The sequence below is a fragment of the Entelurus aequoreus genome, linkage group LG09, assembly GCF_033978785.1.
Source record: "Entelurus aequoreus isolate RoL-2023_Sb linkage group LG09, RoL_Eaeq_v1.1, whole genome shotgun sequence".
NCBI classification, from domain to species: Eukaryota; Metazoa; Chordata; class Actinopteri; order Syngnathiformes; family Syngnathidae; genus Entelurus; species Entelurus aequoreus.
The window spans coordinates 34,860,282-34,881,000 of record NC_084739.1 but is presented as its reverse complement, the minus strand read 5'-3'; the positions used below and the strand labels follow the sequence as shown (position 1 = coordinate 34,881,000).

Genomic DNA, 20,719 nt, shown 5'->3' with positions numbered 1-20,719 from the left:
AAGGGAATAAGCGGTAGAAAATGGATGGATGGATGGATGATTGATTGATTGATCTTGAATGGGATTGTGCTGAAAATCTTAATTTCCCCTCAGGGACTATTGAAGTGTTTCTGATTGTAATTCAGATTTTATTTTTAATTTAACCGATGACTAATTTCAGGGGTCTACAACGAGAGAGAGAGTGAGAGGGAGAGGGAGAAACAGAGAAAGAGAGAGAGAGAGAGAGGGAGAGAGAGAGAGAGAGAGAGAGAGACAGAGAGAGAGAGAGAGAGAGAGAGAGAGAGAGAGAGAGAGAGAGAGAGAGAGAGAGAGAGAGAGAGAGAGAGAGAGAGAGAGACTTTTAACTTTGCATTTTCGTTGTCACTTTCAGCCAGCAGCTCTACCTAAACTCCGCCTTGCAGCGTCTAGCTCGTAGTGAAGGAAGTGAAGTCAAAGTTGACAAAGTGTCGCCTGTCGCCAAAGACATCCAGCCGTGGACTGGCGGAGGATCGTTTCTTAGACGAAGGAAAGCGACGGAGGCTTCAGGTGTCGCCATGGAGGCGCGCTGCTAGTGAGAACATACGCTCGTTCAGCCTCCATTTTTATTTTATTTTATTTTTTCCCGCCGTGGATTACAAAAGTGAAACACTGAAAAGTGGACCAAGACTGGACCTTTGGTGACGGATTGTGTGAGAACAATGAACGTGTCACAGCCAGATAGCAGGAAACCAATACGGGATCTGCTTTTGGAGGTTGGCATCCGAGTTCTGCTCTTTGGAGTTTTTGCGTAAGTCTTAATTTGTATTTTTTTTTACTTCTCCCCCCTTCAATTCATTCACATGATGATTACAGCAAAATGTATATCATATATTATTGTACAACACGTGCCATCTTATCACTGAATAGACTCCCATGGACTGCATTGACAACATTTCACCACCAGAGAGCGCGCTATCATCTCAGCACCATGGACAGCACTCAAGTGACACCAGCATGAGAAGCAAACAGGTTGCAAGAATAAATCACATATTCATATTCATTCATTTATTTCCTATACCACTTTTTCTCACTGGGGTCACCCCAGGTGGGCTTGAGCCGACACCACCTGAGGGGGGAAAGACTAACACTAGCACTCATATTCACACCATGTGAACAAATGAGAGTTGGGGTTAGCCTACAGCAGGGGAAGGGAACCTATGGCTCCAGTGCTTTCATGTTTTTTATTTCTATTTGATCTATGTTTCTATGTTTTATCTAGTTTTTTTCATATTTTTATTTCTATTTTTATTTTCTATTATATATTCTACCCTGCGATGAGGTGGCGACTTGTCCAGGGTGTACCCCGCCTTCCACCCATGTGCAGCTGAGATAGGCACCAGCAACCCCCGCGACCCCGAATGGGTCAAGCGGTAGAAAATGGATGGATGGATGGATATTCTAACTTTTCATTTTTATTTTTTTAACTTTTTTTATATTTTGTGTAGCACTTTTAGATTTTAACAAATGTAAAGTGTGTTACAAATTTAATTAATTATTACTATTATTATTATTATTATTATTATAATTATTACTATTATTTTGAGCCAGATGTGGCTCTTTTGATTACTGCATCTGGCTCTCAGATGAATTGTAGCTGACATTGCTTAACACGATGAGAATAATAAATAATTCCGCTGGTAATTGCAGTGTTAAAACAACAAAAACGTTCAAAATATAAAACATTCTCATGCATTTTAATCCATCCATCCGTTGTCTACCGCACCTGTTCAAGAAGTAGCATTAATGGTAAGAAGTATTTTAATTATTATTGGTTAGCTTCAGAATAACAATGTTATTACAACGAATAAGAGACGTATTATACTGTAAAATATTGGTGTTATTTAAAAATGCACGCATTTAGTTGTATTCGGTGTTAAAAAATATTACATGGCTCTCATGGAAATACATTTTAAAATATTTGGCTTTCATGGCTCTTTTTAGCCAAAAAGGTCTCCGCCCCCTGGCCTACAGAATTTTGCATGTTTTTTGGTAGTGTGGATTACCCAGAAAAAACACCCACATGCATTGGGAGCAGCGATTTGAACCCTTGACTTCCTGACAGTGAGGCTGAAACGCTAACATAAATATCATATAATAAAGTATAACGTCCATATTACTATTATGTAAAGTAGACGACACAGCCTATATTGGAGCTTAGTAAGGCTAACTCTCAGGCAAGCTGCATTATTAATTGAATGACCTGGAGGTAAGGAGGCTGGTTTGCATTATAACACTGTCATATATTGATTTTCCTCTTGAATGAAACGCAAGCCTTAAACATCCTGGTAGCTAAGTCACCTTCTGCCCTCCCGCATAAAAAGTCCCAAATCGGCTCCTCTGATTGTGAGTTTGTTTGGGCATTGTCTAAATAGCTTGTGTACATTATCATTAAAACGTATCCTTGGGCTCGGCAATGTCACTCCCTCCCTAAAAGGATTAAATAGCCAAGAAGAGGCTCATGTGGTGCACTCATGGGGTCTGAGTAATGGAACGTCAAAGGGGATTCATTCTGCTATTTCCGCTTTTATATGTGCACTGCATGATTCAAATTGGTGACTGATTTGCTGTTTGAAAAAACAGCATTATTGTTGTCGTCATCAAGAGCACACCCCTGAAATCTGCCTCAAGTGTGCAGATATTAAGTACTTTATTGTGATAATGAATTGAGTTTTGCTGTCTCCTTCCCTCAGTGCGCGGTAAATGAGTCTCGTCAGATATCTTAATGTGTTGTGACGACAGATCATGTTGTTGACAACTCGTGTTGTTTTTATTACAAAACATAAATTCTGCATTTCCATGGAGAACACTGCACCCACAGAATTTGTATCCAGTGCTGTGCATAAGCCTTAGGCCACCTGTAGATTTGCTGGCATACAGTTAAAAAACAACAACAACATGAGTATGAACTGTTAACAATCTGTTAACTAGCGACTTCCTTATTCATGGACGATGATGAAAGCTGCCTTGATCATTCTGGGGTTCCACTGATGCTATAATGTCTCAAATGGGGAAATTATTTCTTCACGTCCATCCACACAAAAAAACAGAATACAAACTATTTTATAATTATTTGTATTTTATTTTATTATTTGCAGTTAGCAATGTTGCAAAAAATGTTTTTGTGATGTTGAGGGTCTGGACAAATGTGCAGATACAGTCGTGGTCAAAAGTTAATAATTTCTACAACTCTTATTTTCTTGTGATAGAGTGATTGGGGCACATACATTCATGAAGTTTGGTTCTTTTATGAATTTATTATGGGTCTCATGAAAATGTGACCAAATCTGCTGGGTCAAAAGTATGCATACAGCAATGTTAATATTTGGTTACATGTCCCTTGAGAAGCTTCACTGCAATAAGGCACTTTTGGTAGCCATCCACAAGCTTCTGGTTGAATTTTTGACCACTCCTCATAACACAATTGGTGCAGCTCAGCTAAATGTGTTGGTTTTCTGACATGGACTTGTTTCTTCAGCATTGTCCACATGTTCTCAATGGGGTTTAAGTCAGGACTTTGGGAAGATCATTCTAAAACCTTAATTCAAGCCTGATTTAGCCGTTCCTTTACCACTTTTGACGTGTGTTTGAGGTCATTGTCCTGTTGGAACACCCAACTGCGCCCAAGGCCCAACCTCCGGGCTGATGATTTTAGGTTGGCCTGAATAATTTGGAGGTAATCCTCCTTTTTCAGTGTCCCATTTAAAGCACCAGTTCCATTGGCAGCAAAACAGGCCCATAGCATAATACTATCACCACCATGCTTGATGGTAGGATGGTGTTCCTGGGATTAAAGGCCTCACCTTTTCTTCTCCAAACATATTGCTGAGTATTGTGGCCAAACAGCTCAATTTTTGTTTCATCTGACTACGATCTTTCCTCCAGAAGGTCTTATCTTTGTCCATGTGATCAGCAGCAAACTTTAGACGAACCTTAAGGTGTTGCTTATGGAGAAAGGGCTTCCTTCTTGCATAGTAGCCTCTCAGTCCATGGCGATGCAAAACATGCTTGACTGTGGACACTGACACGTGTGTTCCAGCAGCTTCCAATTCATTGTAGACCTGCTTTTTGGTGGTTCTCAGTTGACTCTTGATAATCCTGACCAATTTTCTCTCAGCAGCAGGTGATAGATTGCGTTTTCTTCCTGATCTTGGCAGTGACAAAACTGTGCCATGCACTTTTACTTACAAACAATTGTCTGCATAGTTACTCTTGGGACCTTAAGCTGCTTTGAAATGGCTCCAAGTGACTTTCCTGACTTGTTCAAGTCAATTATTAGTTTTTTCAGATCTGTGCTGAGTTACTTTGACTTTCCCATTGTCGCGTTTGTAACCGAGTCTAATGACTGCATCACATGAGCACTACTTAAATAGGCTCAGAGAGGTCAACAGGTTTCGTCAATCATAATCACTCACATGAAGTTAAGAAGCCTTGCCATGAAGCTAATTTGATTTGACTGTAACTTTTCTACGTCACCAAAATCGATAATGTATGTTGCTGTATGTATACTTTTGACCCAGCAGATTTGGTCACATTTTCAGTAGACCCATAATAAATTCATAAAAGAACCAAACTTCATGAATGTTTTTTGTGACAAACAAGTAAGTGCTCCAATCACTCGATGACAAAAAAAATAAGAGTTGTAGAGATGATTGGAAACTCAAGATAGCCATGACATTATGTCCTGCACAAGTGTATGTAAACTTTTGACCATGACTGTATATATGATAAGATAAAATACAAACAATGTTAAAGTATTTGTATAAGTTATTTTTTGAAAATGTTTTCTAACTACAAAAATATAATGAAAAAATAATACAAAAAATTGTATAATTGTTCACCATTTTATTGCAAGGTATTGCTAACTGCAACATGTTTAAAAAGTTAATAAAATAAAATACAAATAATTGTAAAATATAAACATTGGTGCACAATAGTGCTCAATTAATTTAAAAAAATATATATATATATAATAAAAATTGTGAATTATTTATAAATTTTTTGGACAATATTTCTAACTGCAAATACAGTTAAATAGTAATACAATTGAACACAGATAATAGTGAAATATCTTTATTTTTTGCGCAATAGTGCTAACTTCCCTACTGAGCATGTTGGACGCAGTCAGGGGAGTGAGGCTTTCAATCTCGCTTGGGCATCAAAGTGTAAAGTTTGAATGTTCTTCCTGTGCGCGCATCTGTTTTCTCGGGGTACTTTGGCTTCCACCCACTCTCCCCAAAGCATGCGTGTTAGGCTCATTGGAGACTCTAAATTGTACCAATTATGACTGTGGTTGGTTGTTCATTTATATTTGCCCTGTGATTGGTTGGTGACCAGTCGATTTGTACACCATATTATTTATATTTGTATGCCTCTTGCCCGAAGTCAGTTGGGATAGGCTCCATCTTAGCCTTGACGCTAAAGTGGACAAGTAGTATAGAGCATGGTTGTATATTGCTAACTGTTTATTTATTGTTATACTGTAACTGGCAGTCAATGAGACAACACAGCTAAAATTGGTGGAGGGAGCTGGGAACTTAAATTTGCCAAACAATAGAGCAGTGTAACAAAATCCCTTCTCAGATGTGAGCAACACTGGACCAAATTCAAGGAGCATCTGACATCATTGGCTGCAAATAAGGGTTTCTCCACCAACTACTAAGACATGTTTTGATTAGGGATCAAATACTTATTATTGACTAAAATACAAATAAAGTAATTAATGATTAAATTAATTCTGTCTGGAGACTTAGAAAAACCAGCAAAAGTTCCATAAATCCATCCATCTTCTTACGCTTATCCGAGGTTGGGTCGCAGGGGCAGCAGCCTAAGCATGGAAGCCCAGACTTCCCTCTCCCCAGCCACTTCATCCAGCTCCTCCTGGGGGATCCCGAGGCGTACCCAGGCCAGCCGGGAGAGATAGTCTTCCCAACGTGTCCCTGGGTCTTCCCCGTGGCTTCCTACCGGTCGGACGTGCCCGTAACACCTCCCTGGGGAGGCGTTCGGGTGGCATCCTGACCAGATGCCCGAACCACCTCATCTGGCTCCTCTCAATGTGGAGGAGCAGTGAGTTTACTTTGAGCTCCCCCCGGATGACAGAGTTTCTCACCCTATCTCTAAGGGAGAGCCCCGCCACCCGGCGGAGGAAGCTCATTTCGGCCGCTTGTACCCGTGATCTTGTCCTTTCGGTCATAACCCAAAGCTCATGACCATAGTTGAGGATGAACGTAGATCGACCGGTAAATTGAGAGGTTTGCCTTCCGGCTCAGCTCCTTCTTCACCACAACGGATCGATACAGAGTCCGCATTACCGATCCGCCTGTCGATCTCACAATCCACTCTTCCCTCACTCGTGAACAAAACTCTGAGGTACTTGAACTCCTCCACTTGGGGCAAGATCTCCTCCCCAACCCGGAGATGGCACTGCACCCTTTTCCGGGCGAGAACCATGGGCTCGGACTTGGAGGTGCTGATTCCCATCCCAGTCGCTTCACACTCGGCTGCGGACCGATCCAGTGAAAGCTGAAGATTCTGGCCAGATGAAGCCATCAGGACCACATCATCTGCAAAAAGCAGAGACCTAATCCTGCAGCCACCAAACCAGATACCCTCAACGCCCTGACTGCGCCTACAAATTCCAGCAAGGGTTCAAACCATTATTTCCCTCAATGTTGTTAATGCAGTCAGTGACTTTGAGGGCTACAGTCATTGCGTCATCTGACTTTTCCCAGCTGGTCAATGGGCAGCTATTCCTTGTCCTTGTTGCCCAAATAAATGTTGGCAAACAGAGGTCAGACGTTCTTTTTTTTCTGAAACTAAAACCGAACATAATGTTTTACTTTGGTCTGTTGTTTTATCTCAGTCAATGTTCAATTTGTTTTGGGGTTTATTAATCAAAATTTGCTTTACTGCATTTCATAAAATCAATGCTCAGTTTATTGGCTCTTCATTGCGATAGTCTTGAGTGTCTCGGTGCTGCGGTGTGATCACTGAGTGAGTCTTTCTGTGCACATGTTAGCTCCAACCACAGACTAAAGACATGTCAATTGAATAATTGGTTCTCTTGGCTGCTTAATATTCATGAGATGAAAACAGTAATTATGCTGTGGCACATACTGTATGCATATTTTTGTTCACAAGTACCGTAATTTCCGGACTATAAGCCGCTACTTTTTCCCCTCGTTCTGGTCCCTGCGGCTTATACAACGGTGCGGCTTATATTCGGCCTGTTCTTCTCCGACACCGACGAAGAGGATTTCGGTGGTTTGAGTACACAGGAAGAAGACGATGACACAATGATTAAAGACTGACTTTTCATATACCGGTAGGCTGGTTATTTTAATAACGTACAGGCGAGCACTTTGTATTACTTTGCACCGTTGTATTATTTGTACTCTGCATGAATGCTGTTCGCCATGTCAAAGATGTGAAAGTTTGATTGAATGATTGAAAGATTTATTGTTAATAAATGGGACGCTTTGCGTTCCCAAACTGTCATCTCTGTCCCAACAATCCCCTCCGTGGTAGCAGGAACCCCTATATACTACGGTAATTACACATCAAAACCCTGCGGCTTATAGTCGGGTGCGGCTTATATATGGAGCAATCTGTATTTTCCCCTAAATGTAGCTGGTGCGGTTTATAGTCAGGTGCGGCTTATAGTCCGGAAATTACGGTACTGTGGTGAAAATTAGAAGGATGCTTTGTGTCCCTTTCATGCACCCCTGAATAGCTCACATAGGTGTTATTTGTTAGACAAGCACAATAAATCACATCATTACTGGAAAATTAATCATTTCATATTTAATCTACCATTAATAGACATTGTGCACATTAATCCTTATCATCTATACAAGAGCATGTATTCCTTTGGAACATTAGAACCCTGACAGCAAAGATTTTCACACATTATCCACATCCAGGTTTTGTCAGCAAGTATTCTCCATGAGGGGCAGATTACATTTTTATCTGCCCTTGCTTCCTCCTGGCCTCAGGTGGCGCACCGAGCGTAGTGACAGGCGCCGTGCGTAATGTTCAAATGACCATGTGCCTTTTTAAACCGCATATAAAAAATGTGGTCATCACAGCTTGCACGGCACCCTAGTCAAACATTTATTTAAAAAACAACATAAAAGAGTTCAATCTCAATGGAGGTTAATCAATATCTAAAAATACAGAAGCTTGGGATATATCATTGTCAATATCTGCTGGTGAAATTTGCGGCTCTTCCTGCAGCGCAATCGATCAACACAAGACGTGTTTAAGAACATTTTGCTTTCCTCTTCAGTGCATGATTGATAGTTAAAAGAAAAAAAGAATATCCAGTCGCAGATGTGATATATGGACATTTTGAGAACAAATGGAGAGAAGTGAATCCTGGAACATCCTGGTAGATTTAGAGGTCGAGATTGATTTCAGATTTTTACAAAATAGAACCTGAGGAATGACAGCAGCAAGTAAACGTTTTGGAGAGTTTATATCAGGTCAATGACCTGCTCAGTAGCCTTGTGGTTAGAGTGTCCGTCCTGAGATCGGTAGGTCGTGAGTTCAAACCCCGGCCGAGTCATACCGAAGACTATACAAATGGGACCCATTACCTCCCTGCTTGGCACTCAGCAGCAAGGGTTGGAATTGGGGGTTAAATCACCAAAATGATTCCCGGGCGTGGCCACTGCTGCTGCTCACTGCTCCCCTCACCTCCCAGGGGGTGAACAAGGGGATGGGTCAAATGCACAGGACAAATTTCACCACACCTACTGTGTGTGTGACTATCATTGGTACTTTAACTTTAACTTCAATCTAAAAACTACTTCACAGAACAGAGATTCTCAAACTGTGGTACGCATACCACTGGTGGTACGTGGGCTTAAATAATCACTTAATTAAAAATATACACACTGTGTGGCCAAAAATATTAAATATACATGTTTTTAAAACCTCTGCCTTGTATTTAATGACTACTTGGGCCCACTACGCTACGGTATTTCAATCTTGGTCATTATGGTGGTACTTGGAAAACCAAGTAGTGTTTTCGGAGGTGGTACTTGGTGGAACAAGTTTAAGAACCACTGTCATAGAGCAATTGTCAAGGGAAGGGAGCATTTTTTATTAAGACTGATAGCCTCATTAAAATGTAATCAATCTATCTTTACTGAGGCTAATACTTTCTAAGACATAATGCTTTTGTTCTCATTCAAAGGAAGGAAGAGTCGGGCCAGACTCGTATCTCAAACATGTTATTGCTCATTCAGGCGTTCACAATTTCTCAAGTAGATATGATTTGAGAATTTTCAAAGGCCCGTCTAATGCTGACAACATTGGCACTTATTTTTATAGGTCTTAACCTAAAAAGGATGTCTACAGGTAAAATACTCCCCAAATAGAGACAGCAATGATTTTAAGCTTGTTTTCTAGTGCGTTTAAGAACACTTTGAAACACCTACTTTTAGCTCCAAAATGTGGGCGGACTGAAGGACATTTCATGTTGTGGAATATGTGTTTTAAGAGCATTTTGTTCCCAATTCCTGTTATTTTGCACAGAATTTGAAGAAATTAGCAACATAACATCGACGGGTGAAAGACTGAGTCAGAAACTGCGGAAATATATTCTCTACACTGCGTGTTGTGCAAGATTTTTCCGCGGTGGTCTCACGTTGGTTTGTTTCCTTCTTGGAGCAGAGGCTTCAGTGACGTGCGCAATGGAGCTTTTTTGTCTCCGTGAATGCGGCTCCTCTCTGGCTTGGCGCTGAAACACCAGTGGCTAAATTATGGAGCTTAATAGTATTGGTAGCATACACACGAAAGTGTAGGTCCGCTTTACACTTGCAGCAGGGGACACAAACTCCGCTGCGGAGCAGAGAAAAAGAAGGTCAGCCGCTAGTACAGTATTCTATTTTGCGTCCTCTTCTACTGATGTTTTATTGCTCAAATTGAATTGTACTTAAGAAAATTCTGAAAGAGAAGTTTGATATTGTATTCGTCCTCAAGAAAAAATACCATTTCCAGCAGCTTTACAAGGGGCATGCAATCAAAAAACAAAAAATATATTACACATGTAATCATGACTTTAAAACAATACCCATGACAGACAGAAAGATAGGAAATCACAAGAAATGGTGTATGTATATTATTATATTATTATTTAGTTTTGGAATTTGCTTGTAACGTGTTCTACCCTGTGATGTCAACCGATATCTCCTTATATGGTACTAATTCACCAAAAAATCTGCCATAGCTATACTCAATAAGCTCCTTATTTTTCTCCATCCTCTTGTTGTGGGGCAGACTATCTTGTACATGCACATGCATTCTATAATACAAAGTAGTTTGAACTTATATCTGTAGACTCGATATGGAAGCGCTAAAAACGACAACATGGCTGGCAGGGAGAAGGCACAGTCGAAGTGGAGGCATGAAATAGTACCGCCCACAAAACGGCACATCCTGAAGACACGGTAAGAAAACAGCTTGAAAACGGTCTGTAAAACATAATCTCTGCAAATATTTGACCAATGAACCACTATTATATGTTATGTAGACCACAAGGAAGTGTTTTAAGTGTAGAAATGAAATTGTAATATGACCATATATATCTGAATATGATCAAAATAATAATTTTACATGCCTTTATCCACACTGTATATGGCGAAATGGGTTGCAGTTCTGTAGAAAATGTCACACCAAAAGGGGCGGCATATTGAGTCTTGTGAGGAAAGGGGGCGTTCCACGTACAGTTAATTATCTACCGAATACTCAAAGAACAATTGAAATCATGGAAATGCATGCCAGATTAATTTTCTGGAGAAAAAAAATGCTGATATAAAAATAATTTGTTAGTGCATTTTCGGTCATCTGGGCGCAATGGGTCGTTAAAGGATTAGGACGGTATTTTATGTTATTTGGATTTACGTTTGATAAGCCAAAATGTTCACATGCAAACATAGGGCCAAAAGACAAACTGTGTGGCTTCATTTAAACTGTTAATTTTAGTATTCCACAGACCTTTAGAGAGTTTATTTCTCGGGCGGTATAGCTCGGTTGGTAGAGCGGCCGTGCCAGCAACTTGAGGGTTGCAGGTTCGATCCCCGCTTCCGCCATCCTAGTCACTGCCGTTGTGTCCTTGGGCAAGACACTTTACCCACCTGCTCCCAGTGCCACCCACACTGGTTTGAATGTAACTTAGATATTGGGTTTCACTATGTAAAGCGCTTTGAGTCACTTGAGAAAAAGCGCTATATAAATGTAATTCACTTCACTTCACTTCACTTACACTGCGTCTATAATGCACTATTTTTCTGACAGCCAGCATCTGAGACCTTAAATTGCAGGTCATCCACTCTGAAGCTCTCATTAGTTTCAAGGGATTTTGAAAAAATTGAGGCTGCTGCAAAAGTGATAGTGACCGCAGATTGGTTCACACACTGCTCTTTCTATAAAATAGCTAAATGAACATCCAAAGTTGATTTTTTAATACTGTTACACCAGCTTGCCTAATTACCGTAATTTCCGGACTATAAGCCGCACCTGACTATAAGCCGCACCAGCTACATTTAGGGGAAAATACAGATTGCTCCATATATAAGCCGCACCCGACTATAAGCCGCAGGGTTTTGATGTGTAATTACCGTAGTATATAGGGGTTCCTGCTACCACGGAGGGGATTGTCGGGACAGAGATGACTGTTTGGGAACGCAAAGCGTCCCATTTATTAACAATAAATCTTTCAAGCATTCAATCAAACTTTCACATCTTTGACATGGCGAACAGCATTCGTGCAGAGTACAAATAATACAACGGTGCAAAGTAATACAAAGTGCTCGCCTGTACGTTATCAAAATAACCAGCCTACCGGTATATGAAAAGTCAGTCTTTAATCATTGTGTCATCGTCTTCCTCCTGCGTACTAAAACCACCGAAATCCTCTTCGTCGGTGTCGGAGAAGAACAGGCCATAAATAAGCCGCACCGTTGTATAAGCTGCAGGGACCAGAACGAGGGGAAAAAGTAGCGGCTTATAGTCCGGAAATTACGGTAGTTTAGTCTAACGGTTTGTGATGTTCGATATTACAATATATATCGACGTCTACTGTACAATATAATTATCTATTGTTTATTTCCACATTTTACGTTTTAGCACAATGGAAGCTAAACCAACAGAACTTGGATTAATTAAGTCAGAGTCTGCAAAATGTGCCGCCAAAAAGTCTTTGTTAGTGACTTGAACAAGTTTATTTTTTTCTATCACTTGCAGACATAAACAGTGCAGAAACAGTGTTAAAATGCGACAAAATACTAACGTTACCTCAAACATTACCCGATAAAATTTATGAAAAGAAAAACACACCAAACGAGAATAATAGAATTGTTGCCATGACAAGCAGTTCTGCAGACACTGAAAAATTACAAATCCCATCTATAAAATGTATGTGTAAACATGGCCCTGGTACAGGGGTATCCAAATCACGGCCCGCTGGCCAAGTGCAGCCTTCCAGAGTCTTCCATTTGGCCCATGAGACGTCAAGAGTTCAATAAACCATTGCACCACGGCATGTTTTCAAATTGACTTTAAATACCATGCAGTCTCTGAATGCTGTGTTTGTTTGTGTGCTAGTGTGTATATACAGTACAGGCCAAAGGTTTGGACACACCTTCTCATTCAATGCGTTTTCATTATTTTCATGACTATTTACATTGTAGATTGTCACTGAAGGCATCAGAACTATGAATGAACACATGTGGAGTTATGTACTTAACAAAAAACGGTGAAATAACTGAAAACATGTTTTATATAGTAGTTTATTCAAAAAAGCCACCCTTTGCTCTGATTACTTTTTTGCACACTCTTGACATTCTCTCGATGAGCTTCAAGAGGTAGTCACCTGAAATTGTTTTCACTTCACAGGTGTGCTTGAAGCTCATCGAGAGAATGCCAAGAGTGTGCAAAGCAGTAATCAGAGCTAAGGGTGGCTATTTTGAAGAAACTAGAATACTGTGGGGCGTGTAGCTCATTGGCTAGCGCTGCTCGACTTAAAGGGTTCCTATTGTGCAAAAAAAAACTTTTCTTACCTATTGGTACCTGTCTCTGTGTATTCAGGATCCCCATAATGTCCAGAAAATTTGAAATCAAGCAATGGGGGCATGGCGGAGATAATTAGTTAAACAGTATTGTTTTATTCTATACTTCCTCCAAAAAAGCCGCTTGGAATTGTAGATTTTAGTCACAAATGTATGTCAGCGGATATCACCAGGTAGAGGCTTAACCAAAGAGTTTTACGCGAGTGCGATATTTTTATTTAGTTGTGCTCCAACAATGTTGTAATTTATTTCCCTATTCTTCTCTATTCTCTTGTTGTGGGGAAGACTGCCTCGCACATGCATGTGCATGCTAAAATCCTCCGCTGTTGCCATTTCTAATAAAAAGTAGCGTATAGTTCTAACCTATGTCTGTCAGTAGACTCGATATGGAAGAACTAAAAACTACAACGTGGCTGACGGGTGGAGGCACAGTCGAAGGGGGCTTGGCCCGGATGAGGACTTTGACATGTAAAAAAGACCGTCCACAAAACAGGGCATTCTTGGAGGTGGTCTCTAAAGCAAAATCTATTCAAAATTTGGACCAAGCACCACCATTACATGTTATGTAGACCACAAGGAAGTGTTTAAAATGCAGGGGAAAAAAATCACACAGTCGTGGTCAAAAGTTTACTTACATTTGTAAAAAACATAATGTCATGGCTGTACTCATTGTAAAGCACCAGTTCCATTGGCAGCAAAACAGGCCCAGAGCATAATACTACCACCACCATGCTTGACGGTAGGCATGTTTCATCTGACATTGCATAGACAAATATAAGACCTTCTGGAGGAAAGTTCTGTGGTCAGATGAAACAAAAATTTAGCTGTTTGGCCACAATACCCAGCAATATGTTAGGAGGAAAAAAAGGTGAGGCCTTTAATACCAGGAACACCATCCCTACCGTCAAGCATGGTGGTGGTAGTATTATGCTCTGGGCCTGTTTTGCTGCCAATTGAATTTGTGCTTTAAATGGGTCAATGAAAAATTACCTCCAAATTCTTCAGGACAACCTAAAATCATTTGCCCAGAGGTTGAGTCTTGGGCGCAGTTGGATGACCCCTAACATACGTCAAAAGTGGTAAAGGAATGGCTAAATCAGGCTTGAATTAATGTTTTAAAAAGGCCTTCCCAAAGTCCTCACTTAAATCTGTGGACAATGCTGAAGAAACAAGTCCATGTCAGAAAACCAGTACATTTAGCTAAACTGCACCAATGTTGTCAAGAGGAGTGGTCAAAAATTCAACCAGAAGCTTGCCAGAAGCTTGTGGATGGCAACCAAAAGCGCCTTATTGCAGTGAAACTTGCAACGGGACATTTAACCAAATATTAACATTGCTGTATATATACTTTTGAACCAGTAGATTTGGTCACATTTTCAGTAGACCCATAATAAATTCATAAAAGAACCAAACTTCATGAATGTTTTTTTGTGACCATCAAGTATGTGCTCCAATCACTCTATCACAAAAAAATATGAGTTGTAGAAATTATTGGAAACTCAAGACAGCCATGACATGATGTTCTTTACAAGTGTATGTAAACTTTTGACCACAACTGTATATAGGATCCTTTCAACTCTCAATCTGTAGGAGTTGGTAGTGAACCTCAATCCTAGAGTGTGCAGAGCTGGACTGCACACGCTATTTTATCTTATCTCTGGAGCGTTGGGGACCATTATAAAATCAGCACTCCTACTATAGGTGGTCGTTGTTTGAAATCCGACTCAGACCTCTTTGTATGCAATTGTGATTGACAGGTGACAACCCCATCCAAAGTCAGCAGAGATAACCTCCAGCTCGCCTGTGACCGGTACAAAATGAATGAATGAATGTATTAATGTTGTGTTTGTCAACATTGTAGTGACATTTTTATATGAAACAAACAAACATCCGACAAAAACTATTGTCGGATGTGTTTATTTTCTATTTCACTTTCTTTTTTTAAACAAACCCAATCCCAATGTTAGGAAAAACAGGCATGACAAAGTACCTGTTAGTCATTATAAAACCTCACATCTAGAATAACAGTCAGGCGGGCAGACACAGCATGAAGAAGATTACTAGCGGCTTTTTTTCATACATGTCAATTTCATGAATGAATCACTGCTCTAAAATAGTATATAAATCTTGTGCTAAGAAAAATAAAAACCGGCACCATCTGGCATAAATATCCCCTCAGCCCTTAATGCAGTGTCCTCATGTACCAACCTCCCAAATAAACCAGAAAGAATGGATGTATTAAAGGATGAATAGACATGTCCCAGGATCCAGGTCTTCTATTGGATCTCATTAGATTGTATGGGTGACGGATATTTTAAGTGACTATGCAATGATAATCTTTCATATTTTATAAAGTTCTCCCTGCTGTTCCCATTTTAAATTATTAATGCACCATCTTTATTACAGACATTTCATTCGGATCAAATAGTTTATACACGTTTTGTTCTACAAATGGCATCATTTTATGAGACCACACTTACAGCTCAATCATATAAAATAATCCCAACGTGTTTCGACAAATTACCTCAAACATCCTGAAAACGTGTTACTTGTTTATGATTCTGTGAACCAACGCAGTAAATTATGAAGCAAAGCTTTAATCTTGATCATATACTTCAGTTGAATTTTTCCAACAGTCCCCCATCTAATTAGATTAGTCCTCTCAGTGGTAAAACTATGAAGGCAGCTGTCTCCATGGCTCATTGATTTTTATAGAAATGAGTGGTTGAAAGATGCCAGCTCCTTCCCCAATGCTCCAGAGATAAGTCATTGAGTCAGACACTGAGCTTTTTACAGAAGCTCCCTTAAACAAGCGTCTATGCAATGTGCTTGCACTGTGTGAACTTGAAGATGCACTCAACAAAATACAGGTGTTGCGTTTTAGCAGTAAAAATATACACTTACTGAACATGTAAGTCAAGGTTAGGTTTATCTGTACAAACTACTAAAATATAATACAATGTTTGGGTGTGGCTGTTAACAACTCAAGGTTGTCTTTTCAAACTAAGTCATACATTTTGTGATACCAATGACTTCAAACATCAAATAAACTGGAAAAAAAGATCCTGGTGGAGATCTTGTCCCAGGGCGAATTTAGTCATTTGAGGCACACCTATTCTTTGGGGCCTTCCACATAACAAAACCAACAAGGATTTGTTATATGCTTGTTAGACACTACCATACGAGCTGCACAATAAAGTTTGGCGAGCTGTGCAATGAGTATCACTGATATGTTATAGTGTATGGCATTTTTTGGAGAACATAATTTTGCAAGTCCTGTTGAACCGCATGTAACATGTTTTGCTATTACTTTGAAAGCTGGAAGGACACCGGCAGCTTAAATCGAGACACCCATATGTCCCTGCTGCATTGGAATTGCTAAATGACTTTAACCAGTCGAACGGCAGTGTAGCAAACTGGGCAGACTACAAATGGAACACGGAATGGCGGGAAAATTCTTCCAGACTCCATGATTACATCCCTGAGGCCAGTACATCACCACCGGGAATATGCTTTCCCAGGCCTGCTTGGGTCAGGCTTAATCCCCTTTGTACTGGCGTCGGCCTATTGCGCTCAACTATGTTCAAATGGGGTATGGCTTCATCTGTGGCATGTGAGTGTGGTGCAGAAGAGCAGACTGCAGACCACATCATCACATCCTGTCCCATATACCGCCATCCTAACGGGAATCGTGGTCTGGCAGCTGTGGACGAGAGTTTGGTTAGTTGGCTGTTGAACACTTGCCCAGCTGTATAGTGGTTACACCTCTAATCAACAACAAGAAAAAGAAGCTGGAAGTGTGTGACCGATGGGAAAAAGAGAACGCTTGACGGTGGCCGTTTTTGAGCAAGACAAGACCATAGACATATGCTCAAGATGCCAATAGATTGGACAGATCATACGTCACACTGTCCAGTCAATTGTCAAGACTTCAGCAGTAGTACCATATCACTGTGCACTATACAACTTATGCAAATGAGCCGTTTTTCGTATTTTTGACGTGAAGTACATCATGTATCTGCTCTAAAAAGGAAACTGTATTCTACACCGTCACCATTTAAATATAATGTTTTTTCCATTTTCTCTCCTTTAAAGGCCTACTGAAACCCACTACTACCGACCACGCAGTCTGATAGTTTATACATCAATGATGAAATCTTAACATTGCAACACATGCCAATACGGCCGGGTTAACTTATAAAGTGCAATTTTAAATTTCCCGGGAAACTTCCTGTTGAAAACGTCTATGTATGATGACATTTGCGCGTGACGTCGATGGTTGAAGCGGAAGTATTCGGACACATTGTATCACAATACAAACAGCTCTGTTTTCATCGCAAAATTCCACAGTATTCTGGACATCTGTGTTGGTGAATCTTTTGCAATTTGTTTAATGAACAATGGAGACTGCAAAGAAGAAAGCTGTAGGTTGGATCGGTGTATTAGCGGCTGGCTGCAGCAACACAACCAGGAGGACTTTGAGTTGGATAGCAGACGCGCTATCCGACGCTAGCCGCCGACCGCATCGATGATCGGGTGAAGTCCTTCGTCGCGCCATCGATCGCTGGAACGCAGGTGAGCACGGGTGTTGATGAGCAGATGAGGGCTGGTGTAGGTGGAGCGCTAATGTTTTTATCATAGCTCTGACGAGGTCCCGTAGCTAAGTTAGCTTCAATAGCGTTTTTAGCAACAGCATTGCTAAGCTTCGATAGGCGGCACAGCATTAACCGTGTGGTTACAGGTCCAGTGTTTGGTTCGTTGTCTCCTGATAGTAGTATTGTTGATCTTCTGTCTATCCTTCCAGTCAGGGGCTTATTTCTTTTGTTTCTATCTGCATTTAAGCATGATGCTATCACGTTAGCTCCGTAGCTAAAGTGCTTCACAGATGTATTGTCGTGGAGATAAAAGTCACTGTGAATGTCCATTTCGCATTCTCGACTCTCATTTTCAAGAGGATATAGTATCCGAGGTGGTTTAAAATACAAATCCGTGATCCACAATAGAAAAAGGAGAAAGTGTGGAATCCAATGAGCCCTCTTACCTAAGTTACGGTTAGAGCGAAAAAAGATACGTCCTGCACTGCACTCTAGTCCTTCACTCTCACGTTCCTCATCCACGAATCTTTCATCCTCGCTCAAATTAATGGAGTAATCGTCACTTTCTCGGTCCGAATCGCTCTCGCTGCTGGTGTAAACAATGGGGAAATGTGAGTAGCCCTTCAACCTGCGACGTCACGCTACTTCCGGTACAGGCAAGGCTTTTTTTTATCAGCGACCAAAAGTTGCGAACTTTATCGTCGATGTTCTCAACTAAATCCTTTCAGCAAAAATATGGCAATATCGCGAAATGATCAACTATGACACATAGAATGGATCTGCTATCCCCGTTTAAATAAAACAATTTCATTTCAGTAGGCCTTTAATGTTACTATAAGTGTGCTATGAATAATTTGATTCTTGACAGCTATTTAAATGTGTGTTTTCTTTATAAAACGCATCGCTGTCACATTGACTTGTACCAGTTGACTGGACGGTTTTGACTGCCATAAAATGGCAGCGCTAATGTAGTAAAGCAGTGGGCGGTCACAGTTGCCGCTGGGTCCATAGACGTCTGTGGATGAGACTATTGACTTTGAGTTCCTACCTGCCAAGCTTGCACTACATCTTACCAGACTCTCGGTTACAACATTTTGAGCACTTCAATACTTACATATTTGTGTTGAAAAGTGTCACTCTCCTCTTGCATCCTGCACTGACAGTAGCTATTCATGTGTTGATCACATACATTTGGTGTCACTGAGAAAAAGGTAGACACCTTGGATTGTTTTAATAATAACTCTTTGTTTTCTTCTCGACTTGTCCTCTTCTCAGCTCTCAAGTGGAGAGCTTTTATACAAAATAAAAGTTGATCTTTTATTAAAGATTAACTTTAATAAAAGTTGATCTTTTACTAAAACCTCTACTAAATGCGCCAGCAGGTGTGCTTTGGTCTGTCTTCCGGAATCAAGTCTGCACAGTAGCATGGAAATGTCTACTGTGTGAGAATGGAGAGGAGAGCTGTTGAAAACGATCATAGTTGATTAAGCATTTTAAAGTATTTTGAAGTACATGAATTAAGACACAAAAATAATTGCTTTAAATAAAAAAAATAACCTTATTACCGTATTTTTCGGACCATAGGGTGCACTGGTTTATAAGGCACACTGCCGGTGAATGGTCTATTTTTTTTTTTTTTTCATATATTAGGCGCACCGGATTATAGGAGGAGTCAAATTATTATTATTTTTTTCTAAATTGAAAACACTTCCTTGTGGTCTACATAACATGTAATGGTGGTTTGTTGGTCAAAATGTTGCATAGATTATGTTTTACAGACCATCTTCAAGACATTTTCTGACAGTAGCTTCCGGATGCGCCGTTTTGAAGAAGTGTCAAAAGATGGAGCTAACTGTTCTAATGACATTCAGACTTTACTTAAATCAATAACGGAGCAGCATCTCCTCATCCGGAAACAACAACACAGGAAATGTGTCCCGTTAAAAACCGTCTGACCGGAACTCTAATAACTAAAATTTATTGGGTGCATAATGTAAACTCACTACACCGGTATGTTTTAGCACTTTCATGGCGAGTTTACTGACAGATGTAAGTAAGAACTTTACACTACTTTATATTAGAAATGGCAACAGAGGAGGATGAATGTCACATAACAAGAAAATAGAGGAAAACAAAGAAGCTTATGACTACAGCGTCTGCGCGGATTCTCGCAATTTTTCAAGACTTTTACAGATCCCAAATAGAGATCAGCAGGTACCAGAAGGTAAGAAAAGTTGCTTTTGCATAATATTGCAAAACAAAACGCCAAATAATATGTCTTACCTTATACACACACCATAATAATACTCGTATGTATAATGCAGGGACAATCCTTCAAGCGGTGCGGCTTCATAGCGTACCAAAGTCGTACTAAAACATTTTGATATATTTTTGAGCGCCGTGTGTAATGTTCTATATTTTCAATGGATCATATAAAATGTTGGTGTTGTTTACTTGAGACATATTGCAATCATAGTGCTGTCTACACGTATCTCTTATGTTTGACTGCCATCTACTGGTCACACTTATCATTACACCATGTACCAAATAAAATAGCTTCAAGGTGAGTAAGCTCAACCAAACGTATTCCTTATATTAGGCGCACAGGGTTAAAAGGTGCACTGTCGAGTTTTGAGAAAAACATTTTTTTTAAGTGCGCCTTATAGTCCGGAAAATACAGTAATCCTTTTTTCTGTCTGTGTTGCCTCATGGTAAATCCACCCCTGTCTTGTCCTTGGGTGCCCTGCTAGAGTATACTTCTTGTTTTCTTCCTTGCCAGACTGGGTGGATACAGTACATTATCAAGGAAAACATTTTAAGGTCTAGAACGTGACATTTCCTGTCAGGTCATAAGTCATCCTTACACCAAAATCAGAAAGAACGTTCTTATTTCCCCCCCTCTTCCTTGCCATCTTTCTTTTTTTGCTATTAGATCTATGTCATTCCAGCCTTATCCGACACCGTGCACTATGCTCTTATCTGTACAGATTGAGATGTGTGGTTGATGAAAGAGGCACCCTCAAATTGCATTGTCTT

The 20,719-nt window shown here is 40.2% G+C and overlaps 1 protein-coding gene across 1 annotated transcript in view; it reads left to right on the top strand.

Moving 5' to 3' along the window:
- Positions 1 to 382: 382 nt before the first annotated feature.
- LOC133657377 (phospholipid phosphatase 4-like) overlaps positions 383 to 20,719 on the top strand; it is a 190,838-nt gene continuing 170,501 nt past the window's right edge. The window contains exon 1 of the mRNA XM_062058643.1: positions 383 to 766. Coding sequence (XP_061914627.1) covers positions 678 to 766 — 89 coding nt within the window. The 5' untranslated portion in view covers positions 383 to 677. The remainder of the gene's footprint in view (positions 767 to 20,719) is intronic.